This window comes from Nycticebus coucang, chromosome 14, assembly GCF_027406575.1.
Source record: "Nycticebus coucang isolate mNycCou1 chromosome 14, mNycCou1.pri, whole genome shotgun sequence".
Classification (NCBI taxonomy): domain Eukaryota; kingdom Metazoa; phylum Chordata; class Mammalia; order Primates; family Lorisidae; genus Nycticebus; species Nycticebus coucang.
This window is the reverse complement of record NC_069793.1, coordinates 59950371-59974960: the sequence shown is the minus strand read 5'-3', so window position 1 is coordinate 59974960 and position 24590 is coordinate 59950371. Positions and strand designations below refer to the sequence as shown.

At 36.0% G+C, this 24590-nt stretch overlaps 1 protein-coding gene across 1 annotated transcript; it reads right to left on the bottom strand.

The window, feature by feature from the left end:
* Positions 1-21267: 21267 nt before the first annotated feature.
* LOC128565834 (olfactory receptor 52L1) lies at positions 21268-22345 on the bottom strand. The gene has a single exon (XM_053562559.1). It carries the CDS (start codon positions 22250-22252, stop codon positions 21296-21298), a length of 957 nt encoding a protein of 318 aa, XP_053418534.1. The 5' UTR covers positions 22253-22345; the 3' UTR covers positions 21268-21295.
* Positions 22346-24590: the final 2245 nt, after the last annotated feature.

Genomic DNA, 24590 nt, shown 5'->3' with positions numbered 1-24590 from the left:
GAAATAACACCTGATGCCACAGAGATACAAGATATTATCTCTGAATACTACCAGAAACTTTATTCCCAGAAATCTGACAATGTGAAGGAAATGCATCAATATTTGGAATCACACACTCTCCCTAACCTTACCCTAGATGAAATAGATCTCCTGAACAGACCAATTTCAAGCACTAATATCAAAGAAACAATAAAAAATATTCCAACAAAAAATGCCCTGGTCCAGATGGCTTTACACCAGAATTTTATCAAACCTTCAAAGAAGAGTTTATTCCTGTATTGCAGAAATTATTCCAAAAGATTGAGAAGGAAGGAATCTTCCCCCAATACGTTCTATGAAGCAAACATCACTCTGATACCAAAACCAGGAAAAGACCCAACTAAAAAGGAGAATTTCAGACCAATTTCACTAATGAATATAGATGCAAAAATTCTCAACAAAATCTTAGCCAACAGATTACAGCTTCTTATCAAAGAAGCCATACATCATGATCAAGTTGGTTTCATCCCAGGGATGCAAGGCTGGTTTAATATACGCAAGTCTATAACCATTATTCACCATATCAACAGAAGTAAAACTAAAAACTATATAATCCTCTCAATAGATACAGAAAAAGCATTTATCAAAATCCAGCATCCTTTTCTAATTAGAACACTGATGAGTATAGGCATCGGTGGCACATTTCTGAAACTGATCAAAGCTATTTACGACAAACCCACAGCTAATATTTTACTGAATGGAATAAAACTGAAAGCTTTTCCTCTTAGAACTGGAACCAGACAAGGTTGTCCTCTGTCACCATTACTATTCAACATAGTGCTGGAAGTTCTAGCCAATACACTTAGACAAGACAGGAAAACAAAGGGCATACAAATTGGAGCAGAGGAGGTCAAACTCTCCCTCTTTGCTGAGGATATGATCTTACACTTAGAGAACCCTAAATACTCAACCAAAAGACTCTTGGAAGTCATTAAAAAATACAGTAATGTCTCTCAGGATATAAAATCAATGTCCACAAGTCAGTTGCTTTGGTATATGCCAACAACAGCCAAGATGAGATGTTAATTAAAGACACAACTCCCTTCACCATAGCCCCAAAGAAAATGAAATACTTAGGAATATACCTAACAAAAGAGGTGAAGGACCTCTATAAAGAAAATTATGTAACCTTAAGAAAGATATAGCAGAGAATCTTAACAAATGGAAGAACATACCATGCTCATGGCTGGGAAGAATCAACATTGTTAAAATGTCTATACTTCCCAGAGCAATTTACGGATTCAACGCCATCCCTATTAAAATACCAACATCCTATTTTCAAGACTTGCAAAAAATTATTCTGCATTTTGTATGGAACCAGAAGAAACTCCGTATAGCTAAGGCAGTTCTTGGTAATAAAAACAAAGCCAGAGATATCACCATACCAGATTTTAGGCTGTATTACAAGGCCATAGAAGTCAAGACAGCATGGTACTGGCACAAAAATAGAGATATAGACATTTGGAATCAAATAGAAAACCAAGAAATAAAATCAACAACTTGCAGCCACCTAATCTTCGATAAACCAAACAAGAGTGTCCTCTGGGGGAAATATTCCCTATTCAATAAATGGTGCTGGGAGAATTGGATATCCACATGTAAAAGACTGAAACTGGACCCGTACCTTTCTCCACTCACAAAAATGGATTCAAGATGGATAAAGAACTTAAATTTAAGGCATGAAACAATAAAAATCTTCAAAGAAAGTATAGGAAAAACACTGGAAATTATCAGCCTGGGGAAAGATTTTATGAGGAAGACTGCCATGGCAATAGTAACAACACCAATAATAAACAAATGAAATTTAATTAAATTGAAAAGTTTCTGTACAGCCAAGGAGACAACCAAAGAAAAACAGACAACCTTTCCAACCCAATGTGAAAGGATATTTGCATATTTCAAATCAGACAAACACTTAATAACCAGGATCTATACAGAACTTCAATTAATTCACAAGGAAAAAACCAACAACCCCATACATCAATGGGGAAGAGAGATGAATAGAATCTTCTCCAAAGATGCCAGATGAATAGCCAGCAATCATATGATAAAATGCTCATCATCCTTAATTATTAGAGAAATGCAGATTAAAACCACCCCTGAGAAATCACCTAACCCCAGCAAGAATGGCCTATATCACAAAATCTCAAAACTGCAGATGCTGGCATGGTTGTGGTGAGAAAGGAACACTTTTACACTGCTGGTGAGACTGCAAACTAATACAACCTTTTTGGAAGGAAGTATGGAAAAACCTTAAAGAACTCAACCTAGACCTCCCATTTGATCCGCAATCCCATTACTGGGCATCTATCCAGAAGGAAAAAATATCTTTTATTATAAAGACACCTGTACTAGGCTGTTTATCGCAGCCCAGTTTACAATTGCCAAAATGTGGAAACAACCCAGGAATGGATCGGTAAGCTGTGGCATATGTATATGATTGGATATTATTCAACCATTAAAAAAAAAAATGGAGATTTTTCAGCATTTGTACTAACCTGGATGGAGGTGGAACACATTATTCTTAGTGAAGCATCACAGGAAAGGAGAAGTATGAATCCTATGTACTCAATTTTGATTTGAAGACAATTAATGACAATTAATGATATGGTGGGGCATGGGAGAAGGGGAGAGTAGACAGAGAAGGAGGGAAGGGCTGAGGGAAAGGAAAAGAAGAAAAAAAGAACAAGAAAAGAAAAGAATGACTAATCATCACATAAATTGGTTTTAATTTTGACCAAAGTATATTACTTAAACACTAATTTTTAATGCAACATGTTAATACGTTGTTTAGGATATTGTATCCTCATGACATATGTTTGTAATTTCTCCTTTATAATAATATATTTTCTCCAACTTTATTTGTTTTATTGTTGTTGTTGTTGTTGTTGTTGTTTGCAGTTTTTGGCCAGGGCTGGGTTTGAACCCACCACCTCTGGCATATGGGGCCAGCGCCCTACTCCTTTGAGCCACAGGCACCGTTTCCTCTCCAACTTTAATATCAGGAGTACCCAGATCAAGTACAAAGAATTTGATGTATTTCTTCTTTTTCTATCGTCTACTAGACTTAGCATGAGCTGTTTTTTTGAAATTATCTTTTACTTTTATTTATAAATATTGGTTGTCTATTTTTTGATACTTAAAAAAATAAGAAGTTAACTGATGACTCTATACTGAATCTCAGAGTCAAAGCATTCTATAATAGACATACTCTTATTTGACAATGTGAATGTTATTTTCTTTGCATTACTATTATTATTATTATTGCTTAATATTTCGATGTAGCAATTGTCTGATTCCTTTTCTGAATGTATTTATGTTAGTTCATCCTTTACAAGGTTTTTATTTCTAATAAAAAAAGAGTTGTGCAAATATATAAAGAGTAATGGACAGCTGCAGATTGAGAAATAGCTGTTGTTGCAATGGTAAAGCTAAATTGTGAGTTATTGAGAGGGGTAAACACAGTAACTGACAGACATGTCATCTTGACTAACTTGGGATATAGGTTTAGGGGAAGAGTAGCTACATGTGGGTGTTCAACCTAAGGATGTAGAGAAGCATTACCCGCCATCTGGAGACTGAAAGATTCTGACCCAATTCAGGTAACAAAAAGATTTCTTCTGTCAATACCTCACATAACTCACAAGTTGTTCCTTTAAGATCTTTTCACTGGAACTTCTCCTTTGCTACATAACACCAGGAGAACACCATCTGACTCAGTCATATAATTTATGCAGGAAGGACAAAGAAGGATAGCATAATGAATGGCTCTTTCTACTAATATTTATTGAATATATTCTATGTACTTTGCATGTTCTTTTTTCTTTCTTAATCCTTACTAAATTCATACTAGGTAAGTTGTATTATTTGACTCCTTTTATAGATTAGAATAAAAATGCTCAGAGAGCTTAAGCAAATTTTCTCCCATTAAAAAGCAACAACTGGAGGATACAGGGTTAAAGAGCATATCGATGTGATTTTCAGAGAAGGACTTTGTAGTAGTATTACATCTCGTCTCAAGTAGTGCCTCTGGAACAAGTAGTCATTGGATATGTGCAAATGAGTATAAATTTCCATAATATGCGGCTAAATAAACTAGTAAGGACAGACCTAATAATTTTTGTCTGTCCTACTTTTCAAACAATGAAATGAGCAGTATTTTCTTACTTTTGTTATTTGTTCATTTATTTAATTAAAAATTGAGTATATACTATGCATCAAGTGATATAGTGATGGGTGATAGTGATATAGAAATGAACAAGAATTGGTGTTAAGAAGCAAAGATAACGATGTGTTCAACGATAAGTTATTCATGGTAATTGTAGGAATACTAATATGGTGTCTCCAACTCAGCCTAGGGCCAGTGTTAGTGTTCAACCAGAAAAGACCTTCTGGAGGTTGCTGAAACCTTAGATGAGTATTAAAAGATGAGTATGAGATAGAAGCCTAGAGATTGAAAAGGAAATTTCAGATCTATGGGCAATAAGAACAAAGGCGTGCGCCAAAGCAGAATAGCAGTTACACTGGGATCTGTCTGTAAGAAGCCTACTGCTGTGGCAGAAAAGTTTCAGGTGAGAGAGTAAGAGAGGAAGCAGGGTTAGCAATTTCATGCTAATCCCAAAGGGGGAAAGACAAGTACCCACAGCAAACATGAGATAGATTGAGGAGGTAGCCCATCTCACAGACAAGATATTGGGAAGAAAAAGGACAAATTTGTGATTGGAACTAAACAGGAGGAATTAAAATATTTCCTTTGTCACTTGTTAATTTGTGCATTATTGGGCAAGATACCTGTTCTTTTTGATTGTCGATTGCCTTGGATGCAAAATGGGGATCACAATGTCATACTTTAAGCATCACTGGCAAAACAAATGAAGTAACGTAGGCATAGCTCCCAGAGACCTACACACATCAGATCTTCAATAACTTCTAACTAGTGGGGTCAAGATCTATGTGTTCAAACATTTTTATAAGATTAATATAAATTAATAAACATTTATTGAGATTGTGAAACAACTTATGAAAGACAGTACTATGAATATAAAAATGTTAGTACTATGTCCTCTAGACAACAGTGTGCACATGTCAGTAAAATATAATTTCCTCTTTGTGTTCACTGCATGGTTTCTTAGAACATTCCAGTGTGCAAAAAGGGCTATCAAACAAAGAGACAAAGATAATTGAGTATACTGCTTTTTTGAAACTAGTCATTTTTCTCAGTAGTCATTTTATCACAATGTAGTACAATGTATACTTTATTAAAATATACTATGAAGAGTGCAGTGAGGATGCTTTCATGATGCTTTTTAACTGTAAATTTAACTTTATTGAGGTTTCTGAAGACAATACATCTTCAAATATTACTAAAATTATGACTGATTTATATTAACTGCTAATATTTTAAATAACTATTTTTTAAAAGAAGTTCACTATTTCATTACATATGAAGTCAGACAATTAACTCACCCTAGAAAATGTCCTACATGCCTCATTGCTAAATATCACTATGGTCCCCCACCTTCAAAGTCCTTCCTTTGGCCATCTGGTGACCATAGTATGAGTTCCTTAACTTAATTGTCTGACCTTATGTAATTATCTAATCAATGTTACATAACCATTTAAAATAAATATAAAATAACACTGCATGTAAACCGTGTCATCCAAAGTTCAGCAGTGGTTGCAGTAACATCAGCGAAAAACTATTCTCACTGGTCTAATTTTATACAGTCCTGGCCATTACTTTGTGTTTTTATTTGTTGGTTTTCCCAGCAATTCTATGAACTATTCATCATTTTTTCAATATTTTTTCTTTGTTTTAAATACCTAGAATTATTTTATAACAATTGATGTAAGAGTCATGGTTAAAATAATAATTAAAGAGGTGTGATGAATATTTCATGTGATAAATAACTGCTTTTTATTTAACAAGGATGAAAGACCCTTGTCCTGTACTTTCATGAAGGAGGAAAAAGTGGTAGATGCTGGAGAATTTAGAATAGTTCTAAAGTGTCGTGGCATTACTTCTCGGTTTAGAATTTTGGCTTCATTACTTGCCATATGCGAAGCATTTATCCGTTTTTCTTTTTAATCTCTTTGTGTACCTATTTCTTCTGCTGGAAAATACTCACAATATTAGTATCTATCTCATGTTTGTTGTGTATATTAAATGATGTAAGATAAACAGTACTAACCATAGTGCCTGATATAGGGTACTTTGTAAATATTATCTGTCATTTTTAGTAGAAAATATAGAGAGGATACAATGTAATTATATCTACTATAAGGAAAAGCAAAGTATAACATACCATCATATATGATGTATACTAGTCTGAAATGTTTGATTTAAATCCATTGAGTCTTCAGATATAAAGTCCAGTTGTCAAGAAATGCAAGGCTTGGGCGGCACCTGTGGTTCAGTGGGTAGGGTGCCGGCCCCATATACCAAGGGTGGCGAGTTAGAACCTGACCCCAGCCAAACTGCAACAACAACAACAAAAAATAGCCAGAGGTTGCAGCAGGCACCTGTAGTCCCAGCTACTTGGGAGGCTGAGGCAAGAGAATCACCTAAGCCCAAGAGTTGGAGGTTGCTATGAGCTATGATGACATGGCACTCTACCGAGGGTGATAAAGTGAGACTCTGTCTTAAAAAAAAATAAAGGGAGGGGGCAATAAAGTGAGACTCTGCCTCAAGAAAAAGAAAGAAAGAAAGAAAGAAAAGAAAAGAGGGCAATGCCTGTGGCTCAAAGGAGTAGGGGGCCGGCCTCATATACAGGAGGTGGCAGGTTCAAACCCATCCTCAGCCAAAAACTGCAAAAAAGAGAGAGAGAAAAGAAAAGAAATACAAAGCTTGCTGTAACAATCTCAATGACTTCTTGAGAAACAACCATTTAAATTCAGAAATTTTGCACTTCAAGTGGACTAATTTATGCAATAAGCCAGTATCTTTTAATTTTTTTCTTAGTTATCTTTTTCAATTTTCAAATTTCAGGTTTTGTTTGCATATTTTTTTGTACAAATCAAGTCAAGGTTATAAGCATGTCACTCCATGCAGACAGTGTGCACTATACCCTATAGCAGTGGTTTTCAACCTTCCTAATGCCATGACACTTTAAAACAGTTCCTCATGTTGTGGTGACCCCCAACAATAAAATTATTTTTGTTTCTACTTCATGAAAGCATTAGGAAGGTTGATAACTACTTGTTTACAGGATCTGTCCAGTTCAGTCAGAAGAGTGTTAATGTTCCAACATATTATTGTGCTACAGGATATCATATTGTTCCATCCAATTAAGGTCTGATAAATCTAGGAGCATTTGTATTGGGTGTATAAATATTTAGAATTAAAATATTCTCTTACTGTTTTGTTGCCTTGACTAGTATGAAGAGACCATCTTTGTCCTTCTTAACTTTAGTTGCTTTAAATCCTCTTGTATCTGAAATTAAAATCGCAAACCCTTCTTCCATCTGATTTCTGTTTCCCTGAAATAATTGTTTTCTAACCCTTCACCCTCAGTCTTGTTTTGTCCCTCAAGGTTAGGTGTGTTTCCCATAGATATCTTATAGATGGCTTGGTCTTCTTTATCCAATCAGCAAACCCATTCTTCTTCATTGGAGTTGAAACCATTTACATTTATTGAGAGAATCAATAAATATAGCAGAGTTCTATTCATTTTATTTTGTGAAAGTCCATTGCTTAGTTTTTTCCTTTACACCACTGTGGAATCTAGGATTTGTCCTTTAATTTATAGGTGTTTGCTTTGCTGGTAGTCTAGGTAATACTCAGACCTGTTCTGAGTCAACCTGCAGAATTGGTTTTGTTGTGGTGAATTTCCTCAGCGTATTCATGTCAGTAAAAGATTTTAGTTCTCCATCACATTTGAAGCCTCGTATATCAGGATACAGAATCTTTGGCTGAAAATTGTTTTATTTAAGAATGTTAAAGTTAGACTACCATTCTCTTCTGGCTTGAAAGTTTTCAACTGAAAAGTTTGCTGGCACCCTGATAGATCAGCTCCTATAGGTCAATTGGGGCTTACTCCTGGCTGCTTGCAAAATTTTCTCTTTTGTCTTGAATTTGTCCAGGTTCATTTCAATTTGTCTTGGAGGTGCTCTATTTGTTAAGACAAACTGGGGGTGTACATCCCCCTAAATGGAGTGTGCCAGAATCTTTGGTGATGCTTCGAAAATTTTCATTTATGATAACCTTCAGTACAGCTTCCATTCCATTGGGTCATTCTTCTTTCCCTTCAGGGATACCTATAATTCATCTGTTTCAATGCTTTGTGAAGTCCCATAATTCTCTAACTGATCTTCTGCTTTTTTCTCTTCTTGTATACCTCTTTAAATGCCTGAGTTAGCTCAAAAGCCTTATCTTCCAGCTCTGAGATTCTTTCTTCTCCAATGTCTAATCTGTTATTGATATTCTCTACTACATCTTTAAGTTTCCTGATTGAATCCTTCAATTCCTTAAGCTCTGATATATTCTTCCTCATTTCATCATGTCTTTCACTTATTTTGAGGGGTTAGTTTTTAGATTTCCTTTTGGTGTTTTTCCACTTTCCCTTCAATTCCCTTCATTGCTTTTCCATCCATATTTTAAATTTTCTTTCTGTTATTTCTATAATTTCTTTATAGATTAAATCCTCTTGGGTTGCTACCTCATGATCCCTTTGGGAGGTTGATCTGTCTGGTTTTTCACATTGTCTGAATTTTCTGTTAGTTCTTCCTCAAGTGTATTTTCTTCTTGTTCACGTCCTTCCCCTGTTTTCCTCTGACTTCCTCCTTCTCTTTAAATTAGCTTGTCTCTGTGCTTAGGTGTTGAAATGGCCTATTTGTATAGGGCTAAAAGAAAGAGAAGAGTAAAGAACAAGAAGGGGAAGAAAGAAAAAGAAGGAGAATGGGGGTGAGAGGAAAAAGTAAGAAAAAGGAGAGAGAAAGGAGAAAAGAAAAGATACAGCAGTAATAGTGGTGTTCAACAGGGTGCTTTAACTCACACCCACAATTCCAAGACTCTGGGGAACTGAGTTAGGTGGGGTCCTTGAGATTAGGAGCTCCTTATCAGCATGATCAAAAACAAGACCCCACCTCTACCAAATATAGAAGAAAATCAACAGTGTGTCACAGTGGGGACGTACAAATACCATCCTTCATAAGGCCAAAGCTAGAAGAACTTCTTAGACCAAGAACTCCAGGCCTCCTTGAGCCAGGCAAATGTCATGGTACCCCAGCCCAGGCTTCAGAGTGAGACTTTGTTCCATAAATAGAATACTGAATAAAATAGAATAGAATAAAATATAATAATAATTAATTAATTAAATTAAAAATAAAATTATATAAATTGTTAAAAAGTGATATCTTAGTTGTTTTTTTGACAAATTTATGAGGGAAAGAGGAGAAAAGTAGAAAAAAATCTTTACAAAGAAGAAGAAAGAAGGAGGGAAATAGAAAAGAAAGAAAGAAAGAAAAAAAAGGGGCAGAAAAAACATTCTAGAAATGGAGCCCTTAATATTGAAGAAAGTGAAAATGAAAAAACAAAAATACACTAAACAAAAATTAAAAAACTAAAAAAAAATTTTAAAAATATATGTATATGTATATGTGAGTATATATATTGCCTAGACATAAGAAAAAAAGAGGAAAAAGCTGCATAATACAATATATTGCATGGACATCAGGGGACGCTCTGGGATTAGGAGAAACAAAACAGGCACACTGATTCTGCTGCATAAGATGAGGGCTGGAAAACACTATCTAGTTGCCAACGAGATCAATTTTGTCTTCCTGATTTATTTGCCCTCAATCAGGGTTTGGTTGCTTTGTTAGCATTCACTTCTTGCTGGCTTGGGAGCCTGAAGCTCTTGACAGACCTCTTAGGAAACACACCTCAATCTTCTAAATAGTGTCTATTGGCCACAGAGTTGTTTTCCTAGAGGCACAGGAGCTGCCCATCTCACCCCATGGGTGGCTGCCCAAGCTCAGCAGGCACACCAGAGCCAACCACTGCTGGGACCCTACAGGCTGCTCTTCCTTAGTGGCCCTCCCACAATAGTAGGGCCCTGCTAGTGGCCAAACTGATGAGAGTTCCAATCTGCCTGGTAGTTCAATTTCGGCCACCAGGTGCCATTCAAGTTCACTCACTCATTTAAGCTCTCCCAAGGCAGCTCTGGCAAACACCCAGGTCCAAGTAAAAACTACAAGGCAGGCCTTCTTTCTCTCTAGCCCCCCACCAGAGAACCAGCCAGTCTCTTCCTACAGCCAGGCTATCTAACCTTCTGTGCTGTTCTTCCACTGCCAGTCTGGTCTTTCACTGTTCCTGACTTCCTCATTGACTCCTGGAGTCCCCTGTTTTTTTCACTATGCCCCCCAGAGTGATTTTTCTGGGCATCCCAGCCAGAGGTGTCTGGAGCCCTTTCTTGCTGGTTCACCTTGAGCAGCTGCTGAGGAGATGTTCCTGGTCTGCCATCTTGCTCCACCTCTTCTAAGGGAGTTATTAAATGATTGGCCATGCAATTTAAGAAACACAAAGAATAAAGAAAGTCAAACCAAGAGAGGGGTAAATAAAAAGTATGGAGGTTATCTTGTCAACAGCTAGGTGGTCTTGATATACAACAATTGTGGCTATACTAAGGAAACTTCAGAAACTGAGCCTGGAGTTAGAAGGTGATAGAAAGTTGAGTGTTTCAAATCTAAATTTTAGAGATTGATCAAACACAAAAATGCAATAAGTCAAAAACAGGGAGTTTGACAAAAAAAAATTAAATTCGGGGTATAGGCTGAAGTAACATTCTGGCAAAAAAGAAATCCATAAAATTTAAGTAATTCATAATTATAGGAGGAACTACATAGTGTATAATTACTTAATTTAGGGCAAATATGAGAGTAATTTGGGAGAGGTTTAGACTTCAAACTAAGAATATGCTTAGGACATTTTTTAAAAAATGAGATTGGCATTAATGTTTAGCCTGTAGTATCTCCCACTTATTTTACACAAATAATTTACTTAGGTATAAATGGTTTATTTAATTTCCTTGTTGTCTTATGTGATCCAGCTATAGATATCATTGCCAGAAAGGTACTTACTTAAACTAGAAAACAGAAACTTACTCTCCTGGTGCCCTTTGTCAATTTGTTTGGGATTGGTGTTTGTAGCAGAATGCTGCTTAGAAAGAATTCCTGGCCCCTTTCTATTGTGCAGGAGGAATGGGCCCATCCGTAATAGATACAGGGATGAAAACAAAGAGATAACAACTCAGTGGGCAAGCAGAGCATGAGTGGTTTCTGCTGGAAATGTAATAGCACAGCCCTATTCACATTGGCTGGGTGGTTTGCACCTGAGACACAAAAGGGCTGTGCAGAGACAATGCCAGAACACACTGACAGCCAAAGCTGATATTTCAAAAAGGATACTACCATCAAGCCAGTAAAAAGTAAAAGAGCTGCTCTCTAGTTCCCAGTCCTCCCATCCTTACTTTTGTTCTCCACAAGTTCCTAACTAGAGACCTTTAAAAGTATTTATGAGTTCACTGACTTCTTACACTTGTTTGCTTATAAACATCAATGCATTAGGTGTCTCTCATCCATCTAATATTCATCCTCTGAATTCTCACTCTGAACAATACAGTCTAATCAATAGTAAGTTCTAATTGCTTCCCCTTATTACCAAACAATATATCAATGTTATCAAATTAAAATGGTGTAACATTATATACCTGCCATTTAAAATCCAGAAAATAGTATAAATTGTTAAGAATTTTTATCTATATCATTCTATATATAAATTATGTTATAGGTATATACAATATTTTAGCAAATGATATTATCTTATACTAATTTCACTTCCTACATGGGTCTGTTATAAACACTTTATTATAGTCCATGCCTTTATACCAGGCTAAACCTCTTTATAAGCTAAGGTTTTGTAGTATGTTTTATTATCTAGTAAGGTGTTACTTGAATCTTTTCAAAAACTGTTCTTTTTTGAGGCTCTTTTGCTTTCCATATATATTTTAGAATGCCTGTAATAAAAATTCCTCTGGAAATTTTGCTGCAGTTTTTCTTGAATTTATCAATAAATTTGGTGGTAATTTACATCTTTAAAATGTTAATGTGACCTGTGTACATGGTGTATCTCTAACATGTAATCAGATCTTTATTTAAATGCTTTAAATGCCATTTTAAAATAGTATTCTCAAAGATCTTATGAATGTATTATGATGCTAATTTCTAGATATTAATAAGTTTTCTTATAATAAATAATTAATTTCTAATATTTAAGGTGGGTTTTGCTGATAAAAAGAAAACAATTGATCTTTTTTAAGTGTACATTAAATCTGAAGATCTTATGATTAAATTTACATAAATTAAATTTAATTTAACTTATGATTAAATTATTCTTTTTAATGTGTAAATAACTACTGTCAGTTTGGGGGTATTATTGTAATCGTAGCAGCTTACTACTTAGATGGAAACCCCTTTCTACTTATTTTTTTTAGTGAGTAAGTAATTTTAAAATAATCATAATCACTTTTTAAAAAAATTATATAAATGTAAGGTATAAAGGTAATGTTCTACACATATACAGTGAAATTACAGGTACAATCAAGTTAATTAACACATCTAACAATCAAGTTAATTAACACATCTAATCACTTATCACCTCACCTAGTTATAATTTTTTGTGTGTATGCGGTAATAATATTTAAAATGTACTCTTAGCAAATATACAATACAGTGCCATTAACTATAGTCACTACACCACACATCAGAGCTCAAGAATGTATTCATCTTATAACGGACTTACAAGTGAAAGTTTGAATCCATTAACCAACATCTCCCCATTTCCCCAGCTCCTAGTCTCTGGCAACCACCATTCTACTCTCGTTTTCTATGAGTTTGACTTTTTTATATTCCATGATAAAAGTTATTTCATACACTATTTTTCTTTCAGTATTTGGCTTATTTCATTTAATGTAGTGTCCTCAGATTTATTCATGTCATCAATGTGACTAAGTCACTTATACACTGTCATTAATATCTATTTATCTGTTGATAGATAAGTAAATAAAAAATCATCTATGTGTGTGTGTACCTATCTCTTGACAATTTTTCCCCATTATCACAATGTATCACCTGGTGTTTAGAACAAAGTAGAATCAAAACATTTTGTCTAATCAACTAATTCAAGGTCATATGTAATCTTTCTCCTTCTAACCTCTCCACCAAAAAGAATCAGTTTTTCAGTGAGTGATTATTCCTGTCATAGTCATTGTTGAATATCTCTCCTGGGGGGGTCTTAATTATGAAGTTAAAGTGAAACCAATTGATTTCATTATGTGGGGCATTTTTTCCTTTACCTCTGAGATCCAACCACAGACAAGGCAAACAGTTGGGGTTAACCCAGTGTGGGGTTTTTTTTGTTTGTTTGTTTGTTTTTTGCAGTTTTTGGCCAGGGCTGAGTTTGAACCTGCCACCAGCAGCATATGGAGCCAGCGCCCTACTCCTTTGAGCCACAGGCACCGTCCAACACAGTGTGTTCTTATTATCTAACACACACCTGTTTTCTTCTTTGACATGCTCTGACTTGGGCTGATCTCTATGAACTGCTACATCTGACTTTACACGTCAGAGCTTTCTGACATGACTCTCTGACTTCCAGTTTACACAATAGGAGCCACCTGAAGATGAAAAGATGGCAAGATAGAGTGGGGTACTTTTCTGATCCCCACCTTTAGTTCATGCAGTCCTGTCAGTGGCTGGGTTTCTCTGTAACCAGAGATCCTCCCGGGAGGCACCTCTTCCCTAGCTGCAGTGCCCACTAGGTTTGAGGAGTGGGGCTGCCTCTCCTTGCCATCAGGCCAGATGAGGGAAGAGGTAGTGGCTTTCTCCCATTGCTACCCTGTTTCCCCCAAAATAAGACAGTGTCTTATTTTAAGGTGTGCTCCCAAAGATGCGCTAGGTCTTATTTTCAGGGGATGTCTTATCTTTCCTGTAAGTAGGTCTTATTTTCGAAGGATGTCTTATTTTCAGGGAAACAGGGTAGCTGCTTGCCAGGTACTTCTTGTTAGTTCCCATGTGCCTGTCAACACCTCCATAAATAGTCACTTTTCTAACCTCTTTTGAGTCAAATCCTCTTCTTGTTCTCTCAGTTTCATAAATGATACAGTAACTAGCACCAGAAGGAGACCAAAGAACATACCCTCAACATGGAATGCAAGGATTGGGTTACTCACATACTTAATGATCACATGGAAAATGTACTTTCTAGGGTGAAATGGAACATTATTAAAATTTAGCATGCCAGGGCATCTCAATTAACACACATTAACACCTACCACTAGTGTGAATAGGATGGCAAGCAGGTGGAGGGCAAGATGCTATGGTAAGAAAAACTATAGGGTGAGCTGCATGAGTTAAAATCCCAGGACCATCACCTACTAGCTGTGTTACTTTGGACAATCACTTTACCTTTCTGGGTCTCAATTTCCTCATTTAACCTGAAGTTAATAATAGTGACCTATCTCAAAGGGTACTCATGAAAATTAAATGTTTCAGTATATGGATAGCACTTAGAACAGTGTTGTGATGAGGTCCTATTAAGCACTATATAGGTGTTAGCTGTTATGAATTCCATTATTTTTATGTAACTCATGTTAATTCCTTTGTGTCCTCATGTTTTCTTTATAGTAGAAACTTCTCACACATTCCTCAAACTTTTGTCAAAGTTACAACCAAACAAAAATCTAAAGCTTAGCCTCTAATGCCTACTTATTCTACTGTGTGTATAGTTTCCTCATTATACTGGTATTGGAATAAAAAGAAAGTCCAGACTGGGTTTTCCAGATCACCTTTGCTGGAGCTAAACTACAAAGCCCATATATTTTCCAGTAAAGGAAGATGGTAGGGATACCTACTGTATTGGGCTTGGCTCTAGGAAAAAAGAGAATGAGGAGAAGGCAGGGAGGGAGGGAAGAGAAAAGGGGAAATGGAAGGAAACTGAAAGCAAAGGAAGGGGATATAGGGAGAGGAGAGGAGGGAGAGAAGATTATCCCTAGAAAATGTCTAGTCACAATGCATGTATGATACTTGGTGGCTAAAATTAAATATAACTTTCTATGTACTAAAATCTCATAAGTAAATTGTTTTTATTGGCTACAATTATTTATAACATTCCTTTTATTATTCTTTTAATATCTAGCATGATCTATAGTAGTAATTCCTTCATTTCATTTTTTTAAATTTAAATGTATTTGTTCAAATAAGAATGTATCTTCAATTTTTCTTTGTAGTATTTGCCATCTTTTTTCCAAGAAGTATTAAACTATCTTAATTTGATAATTTATTTTTAAACAGGATGCATCTAGTTTAGTGGTAGTAAAACCTAACAGGCCTTCTATCTATGTCCATATTAATATGAACACAAAGTGTCTCTGATATCCAAGGTGCCATTTCTTCATTTTACCTCTGGTTTTTCCTTGACATGTGACTCTGAACTGTTTGAAGTTCTTTTTCATAACTGATAGTTAAGTACTGAATAACTCTAATTTTCAGGAATATTTATGGTTTCATTTCAACATTTTTCTCAGAAAGCATATTCTGAAAGTGTTCACTAATATCTCTATTTATTCCCAACACAACTCTCCCTCTGTTCTCTTGATCTAATTTATTGCTAACTTTTTAGAACTTTCTAGACTAAATCTTTTTGCATTTGCCTTCAGGCATTTTGCTTTATCTTACAAATTTTCTGAAATTTCAAATAATTTTATCATACTGTTTTTACAGCTACCTTAAAGGTATTTTAACCTTTTTCACTGGCAGGAATATCTTTTTTCGTTTTATTTCAGGTTAATATGAAGGTACATACAATTAGGTTACATTGTGTGCATTTTGTAAGGTAAAGTCCGAGTTATAGTTGAATCCTTCAACCAAGAATAGTCCCATTTATCCATTCATTATACCTGTTAGGTGGGAACTCACCCAATCCCCTCCCCTACCTCTTGTTGAATTTAATTGTGTTTTTCTCTTATGTAGGCCTGTAGTTGTTAATGCACTAGTTTCAACTTAGTATTGAGTACATGGGATGATTGATTTTCCATTCTTGAGGTATATTCTCCAAATTCTTCCACATATATATAAAAGATTTAAAGTCTTAAAGATTTAACCATTTTTTATGGTTAAATAATATTTCATAGTATACATACACCACAGTTTATTAATACATTCATGGGTTGATGGGCACTTAAGTTGTTTCCACATCTTTGCACTTGTGAATTGAGCTGCTATAAACATTTGAGTGCAAATTGTCCTTATGGTAAAATAATTTTATTTTTCTTCTCAGTAGATACCTAGTAATGGGATTGCAGGATCAAATGGAAGGTCTACTTTTAGTTTTTTGAAGATCCTCCATACTTCTTTCCAAAAAGACTGCACTAGTTTGCAATATCACCAACAGCGCATAAATGTACCCTTCTGTCTGCAGCCAAACCAGCATCTGCAGCTTTGGGACCTTGTGATATGGGCTATTCTTATTGGGGTTAGGGAATATCTCAAAGTAATTTGGATTTGCATTTCTCTGATGATTAGGGATGATGAGCATTTTTTCATGTGTTTGTTCATTGTCAGTAGAGTGCCTTGGCATCATAGCACAGAACAACCTCAAACTCTTGGGCTCAAGTGATTCTCTTTCCTCAGCCTCCAAGTAACTGGGACTACAGGCACCCCACCACAACACCTGGGTATTTTATTTTTATTTTTATTTTCTTTTTAGAGATAGGATCTCACTCTTGCTCAAGCTGGTCTTGATCTCCTGAGCTCAAACAATCCACCCACCTCAGCCTCAGAGTGCTCTTTTCTTGATTTGTTTGATTCATCAGCATTTTAATTCTTTGTGTTTTGGGATTTTCTTGTTAGGTCTTACTGGAGCTGTATTAATTTTTTTGATCTTAAAAAAAAAGATTTATTGATTTTCTCTCCTTCTCTGTTTCCTATTTTATTAATTCTGCTCTCACCTTCATTAATTACCTATTATTGTTTACCTTGGATTTAATTCAATCTTCTTTTTCTAAATTCATCAACTTAGATAACTAATTTGAACTCATAACTGCAGCATATGTGAAACAGCACAATAGATACCCACCAGTGTAAAAACACACAAAGTTAAATAAAGCTCAAAGTTCTTTATTCTTTTAAAATTTAAGTATGTAAGGGTAAAATTTCCTCTATTTTCTCTTTAACCACGTTACACAACTTTTGCTATAGGTTATTGTCAATAAGTATGAAACATTTTCTAACTTTCCCTGTAATTTCTTACTTCATCTATGGGTTCTTTAGCTGTATCTTGTTTAGATTCCACCTATTGAGGGCATTTCTAGCACCCTAAATTGTTATTATTGTTTTCCAATTTAATTCTGTGTTCATATGAGTATATTCTATTAAATTTTATTCCTTTGAAATTTATTGAAATATAATTTATCTCCCAGAACAAAAAAAAAAATGTCCTTCCACCCTCCTTGTGGCTTTCTGACTCTCCGAGTAACTTTATCAACAGTCCTCAGTTTCCTTATCCCAAGGATGAGAAAGGAGTTCACGTACTTCCCATTAGGGAAGAACCGCATGTCCTTCACTTACCCTTCCACAGAGGAAGGCTGTTCTTCCTCTCACAATAAAAAAAAATGTGGGAGTGACTACTCTCTCATCTCCCCTGCTCTTTTCTGTTTGGGAAGAAGGGTCACTAATACAACTGAATAGACAATGCTGAAAGCAATGGATGCAAGCGATGAGGTTATCATGTTTTGAAAGTACAAAACATGCTTCAACCTGTCTGTTATAGGGAATTGCTCAAGGATTGAATCCAATTCTTTGAGGAATTTATGGAATTTATAAATCATATTGATTAGATTTATAAAAAAAAATAAATAAAACTAGAGTGCAGAATCCTGCCCACCAGTTCCAGGTATATAAGCATGAAAGGTAAGGATTATTTCTTGGGAAAGAAGAATTGGAGAAGTTAAAGGTTGATGTAGAGATGGGAACATGTTCTCATTAAGAGAACCAAGAAATATTCCAAGCTCAGAATCAATAGAAAAAAATAACTAAATCAAAAGCAATGAATTAGTGAATTGATAAGATAATGACTCTTGTATTGCCAAAGCACATGGATTGGTTTAATAAGCTGTGCACACAAGGTGATAAGAATTTTAGCTCTTTATAAAGTGAAGATATGCCTTTGTCTCTCCAAACCCTATAAATGCAGGACCAGATAGAAACAGAGGCAATTCCCAGATAACTTTGGTTCTTCAAATTAGACATGGAGGAAAAGCATGAAAAAGCAGCTCCAAAGATCAGCAAAATGTAGAGAATCATCTCTAGTTCCAAATATATTCAGGAAATGATGAGGGAATGTAGCTCACATTTCATTTTCCTCTTGACAGCCTGAAGAGAATTCTTTCTACTAATGAGACGAAAATATGTCAAATATTCTATGAAACAAGTGTATGGTGTTCCATGATCATATTGATGTACACAGCTATGATTTAATAAAAAAAAAAGAAACTGAGATAACGCCGGAAAGGCTATGTTAACCACTGTGATAACAATGTGTCAAATGGTTTATGAAGTGAGTGTATGATGCCCCATAATCATATCATTGTATACAGTTATGATTTAATAAAAAAAAAAAATAAAAAAAATAAAATGACCCAAATGGAAAAAAAAAAAAAAAAGAAAGAAAATCCCTGCACAATGACTTACAGAGGCCTATAATCAGGGCACAGAGGCAGTTACTTACAACCTCTGAAAAAACTCATGCTTACTACCCACTCATTTAAGAATCTACAAATATTTGAGAAGGAATCTTATCACGTAAAAGAAAGACCAGGCTAAACAGGTAGGAAACGCTGAGAGAAAAGATTGCATGCAGAAAAGAAATGCTTATGAAATACGCAAAAATATTTTACAAATGTCCTTTTTAATGTATCTTGAGGATTGCACTGAAATAACAGAATATAAGTCGCTGTGAAAGGTAAGAAAAGGCTAATGCAAATGGCTAGTACTAACATTTAGATGAATAACTGTGCAGTGTAAATTATTGGAATATTTTCATAATATTCATAAATGTTAGCCTAGGAGATCAAGGAAAACAGAGAAGGCACAGATAAACAATGTTAGAAATAAAATAGGAGTAGACTACAGACGCAATAGAAAATAAAATACAATAACAAAATAACATAAACAATTTTCTGATAATGTATTCAAACAAGAGTTAAAAAAAGACATTATTTCATAAACAAAAACTGCAAACTTTCATAAAAGGAAATTCTAAAAGATATACTTCAGGCAGAAGTATACATAACCCACTTTGAAGATCTACAACAGAAAACAGACTTTTTAGGCTATGGTTTGTCTATAAACAACAAAATTTTCCAAAGATATAGTGCCTTAATCCAGATACAACTCTATTTCTGGCTTAGGTTCAAGATAGACTTGATGACCCAGTGACAGGAACACAGGTCTTCCACCTTATTGCTCTAAGATCTTTAAATCACCACCTCTGCATCTTGTGCTCAGGAAAGCTGCTTTAAATGCCACCATCATATCCACATCGCAAGCATCAACAGATGATGTACCATTCCTACCAAATGCAAGTACCCCTAAGGTCAAAGAAGTTTATTCCAGTAGATGTGATGTGACATAGCCTGGACGTCCCCAGGACAACATGCCAGATTTTAAGTCCTAGACCTAGAACCAAGCTGATGAGAACGTGAAGAATTCTTACTGTGACAACTCACACCACCCCTCCCTATTGTACCGGCCAATTTAAAGACATAATAGTCTATCGCACAGAAAACTATTTATTATCAGTAAAATTTATAAAGAAAACAGAAAATAGAAAGACCAACTATTCACTGCACTCCTTCAACCAATATGAATCCCATTAGGGTAGTCTCATCACCTGAGCATCTTACCTCATGGTAGCAATGACTTCACTTCTTCCAAGACTGAACAAAATGGATTGATTTTTAGGAACACAAAAGAGGTAAGCCAGATCTTAGGTCAACATCCAACAAACAGGATGCAATACATCAATTGTGACAGTCTTCTGATAAGTTTTAACCACCACCTATTAGGAGAAATGCAAGATCTAATTGATGTCACTTCATATGCACTTTTTCAGAAAAAGAAACTCATTTGTAAGTGGCATAACTATTTCTACATTTACTAATACTATATTTGCCAACACCAGAAAATCACACATTCTGTGGTTTTTAGATGCTAATAATTACATGTTTACTTTTGTTTTGTTAATTTGGTCTTATTTCCTCTTACCTTAAGCAAAAATATAAATAAATTTAAAATACAAGCAGGCCAGCACAGTGGCTCACACCTGTAATCCTAGCCCTCTGGGAGGTTAAGGTGGCTGGATTGCCTGAGCTCAGGATTTCAGACAGTCTGAGCAAGGCTTTGTGGTGGGAGCCTGTAGTCCCAGCTACTAGGGAGGCTGAGGCAAGAAGATTGCTTAAGCCCAAGAGTTTGAAGTTGCTGTGAGTTATGATGCTACAGCACTCTACTGAGGGCAACAAAGTGAAACTGTCTAAATAAAAAATACGTAAATAAACAAATAAATAAATAAAAATGCAAGCAGACTTTTCTTAAAATAAGTGCTATATAGACATAGATATTTCTTCCCTGAAAAAACAGATCATAGTTTATTCTTCCCAGAACATGCACTACCTATGTTTGTTTTAAATAAATAGGTTAATCCCCATATTACAATGAGAGGTGTTTTTTCATACTATAACCTCCTTAGTTTCTTGGAAGAGACTGGTACACAGGAACCAATGACCTATAGCTCACAAAATTAACTTAGAGGTTTTGAAGATACTCCAACCTAAAACCAGGCAAAAGTTGGGACTTTCCTTTCCCATTCCAGATGATATTGGATGGTCCATCACTGGGTGAAGGAGGAATGATGATGTATCCAGAGCTGTCATCTATTTCTCCTATCTCCAAGTTCCTCTGACATAAGGAATGGGGAAGTGTTGGAGTCAGGAGCAAAAGAAAGAATAATAAAATATTCACAAATCCAGCTGTCCAGGTACATCCCAGGGAGATATGGGACCAAGTAGCTGTGGATGTTCTCTGCCCTAGGACTATTAACACAAGAAGAAACTGTGAAATGGTCCCCGTCCATGTAATCTAGACCAGCCATGGGATACCAGCTGTGTGGCTGGCAAGAGCCTCTGAGAAAATAATAAGGGTGTGTTCACATCATTCCTTTTCTGTAGAACACCCTGATTACTCGCTGGCGGATCTGTCGAGTCTTCACCCCATAGACAAGAGGATTGAGAGCAGGAGGTACAAGGAGATAGAGTGTGGCCAGAAGAACATGGATGTGATGGGGTATGTGGTGGCCAAAGCGGTGAGTCAGGAAGGAGAACATTCCAGGGACATAAAAAATCAGGATGACACAAACATGGGATCCACATGTGCTAAAGGCCTTAATTCGGGCCTCACCACCTGGTACCATCAGCACTGCCTGTAGGATGTAGGCATAGGACATACCAATGGCCAGGATGTCTAGCCCAACCACGAGCAGTGCCACAGCCAGCCCATAGGCTCGATTCACTGTGGTTTCTGAGCAGGCCAGTTTCACGACAGCCATATGTTCACAATAGGCATGCCCTATGACATTGGCTTTACAAAAGATAAGTCTCTGCAACAGGATGGGGAAGGGGATGAGGAGGAATAATCCCCGCAGAAGCACTACCATTCCTATGCGCCCGACAACACCTTGATGCAGGATGCTGGAATGGTGCAGAGGATGACAAATGGCAACATAGCGATCCAGGGCCATAGCAACAAGTATCCCTGACTCCATGGAGGAGAACGCATGGATGAAGAACATCTGGACGAGGCAGACAGTGAACCCAATCTCATGGGCATGAAACAGCAGCACTGCAAAGGCTTTGGGTGCAGTGGAAGAAGCCAGAACCAGGTCGATAGCAGCTAACATGACCAGGAAGAAGTACATAGGTTGATGCAAGGATGGCTCAGTCCAGACAATGAAGAGTATGGTGACATTGCCCACTAGAGCAAGGAGGTAAAGGACACCTATGGGCAATGCTATCCAGTGCTGGCTTTTCTCTAAACCTGGAATACCTACCAGGAAGAAAGAAGGCTGGGGCAGCCTCCAGCTGGAATTACTAAGGGCCATAATCATGGCTTATAGAGGAAAGAGGGAAAGAGAAACAAAGTCATGATTTCTTCATTCCTAATAATGTTATCACATTATCCAGACTGGGCTACCATCTTCATGAGAAGAATAAATGGACTTAAACTGCAAAACAAGGAAATAAAGTTAGATAAAAGCAGGGAGGGATCTCTTTTTCTGGCAGACAATTTTTTGACAAGTGAGATATCCCCATGTCGGAATTAGGACAGGCTAGTGTTACTTAGACATAAGAGTAAACATATGCTGCTTTTGAAGAAAATCTTCAACTCTACTCCTCAATTACTTACACTGGAATTGTCAATTTCAAGAGATTCTCTTTATTAATCTCTTGCCATTTCTGAATACTATAAATCAGCCTGTTAATTTTGAAATTAGTCTCCCTCAGTTTCCATGACACAGCACTCTACAGTTGTTCCTCCTGGAGTCCCATCCCAGCATCTTCCCAAATCATTATGTTGTTGATTCCAGGGTTCCAGCTTCTCCTCACTTCCCAATCTCTGAATTGAGTTCCTCCATTCCCACAGGTTTAAATATTTAAATACAGTAATTTCTTCTAAATCTATGTTTTTAAGTTAAATAACTTTCTGATATTTGATATCTATTTTTCCATTTGTTTCCTGAATATCTATCTATACCATGCACTCAACGTGTTCAACACTAAATAATTCACTTATCTTTCCCAAATCTATTCTATCTTTTTGGCAATATTTTTGTGAATTACATCACTTTCTACCTACCCAACCCAATTTAGAAACTTTGAAACCATCCTTTCTCATTAAATCTCATCCTTTTTACCTATTCGCCAATTCTTAATGACTTTATGTTCTGTTTGTTTTTCTTTTATTTTATTTTACTTTTAACTCACATATTATGATAGTAAGCTCTTACCTAAGGGGCACAATGTAAGGGTATACAACATACCTTCTGGGTGAATTGCTCAACTATAACTTGAACTTTACCTGACAATTGCAAACAATGTAACCTAATAATTTGTGCACTCATATTAATGGAATTAAAAAATTAAATAAATACATAGATAAATATGACTTTATTTTCAACCTTTCTTATATCCACTCTTTTTTCTCAACCCCCAATGTCACTGCCTGAGTTCATACTCCCAGCTGCTCTTGAATGAACTGTTCATCATATCTCTCTGCCTTTGGTATAAAGCCCTTCCCAATCCCTCTCAAATCTAAAGTTAAGGGGTTCTCAATAATGGGGGGGGAAGTATTCAATGTACTCAATTCTAATATGAAACCAATATCTATACAACTACATGCCCACATGAAAGAAAAAACATAAATATAGTCTAAAAAAGAATGGGGAGAGGAGGGAAAGGGAGGACAAGAGAAGGCAATTGCTGAGATCTCACCTAATGTGCACGCTGTGTGGGTATTCAGCACACCCCCTGGGGTGTTCGACTATAACTTGAACTTAACCTTAGAATTGAAAACAATGTAACCTAACCATTTGTATCCTCTTATTCATCTGAAATTTAAAAGAAAAATTAAATAGGGGCAGCACTTGTTGCACAGTGGTTATGACATCACCATACACCGAGCTGGCAAGTTCAAACCCGGCCCTGGCCAGCTAAAGCAGCAATGAGAATTGCAACAAAAAATAGCCGGGCACTGTGGTGGGCACCTGTAGTCCCAGATACTTGGGAGGCTGAGGCAAGAGAATTGCTTAAGCCCAAGAGTTGGGAGGTTGCTGTGAGCTCTGATGCTAAGGTACTCTACTGAGGGTGACAAAGTAAGACTCTGTCTCAAAAAGAAAAAAAAAAAACTAAATTAAGTTAAGGGATTTTCCCCAAAATGCAGATGTTTCAATGGCACCTCTATGGAATTGAATGCATGGAATAGAATCATATTTTCAGATGGCATAAGTTTGTCAAAATTTACTTTTTATTTGTGCATTACTTTTGTCCTATAGTTAACATATTTCTATGCATATGTTTTGCTTTAATCATTCCAACATTCTTGGAGTTATATGAGTATACACTCTATTTTACACATACCTTTGTGTATTCTTTTTTTCATCTTTTGTCTAAATTGTTCCTTCAAAATCAGAGTCCACTGTCCTCTGCCCCTCAAAAGGACTCATCAACTATTTAGGAGAGCACTGATTATGTTAGGAACACTTAACTTTATTTTGTTTATCCTTAACTTTTCTGGTTTATCTCTATTATAGAAAATCTTTCAGTGTCATGTTTTAAGGAAAACACTATATCCCATTAAACTTTACAATTACAAGCTAGCATGTAGTCGTGGATGCTACATGTTTCTAAAATGAGACAAAGTGGACACTTCAAAATGTTCTGGTACGA

Excerpts from the sequence above, each read along its gene's own strand:
- LOC128565834 (XM_053562559.1), bottom strand. The coding sequence starts at position 22,252 with ATGATTATGGCCCTTAGTAATTCCAGCTGGAGGCTGCCCCAGCCTTCT.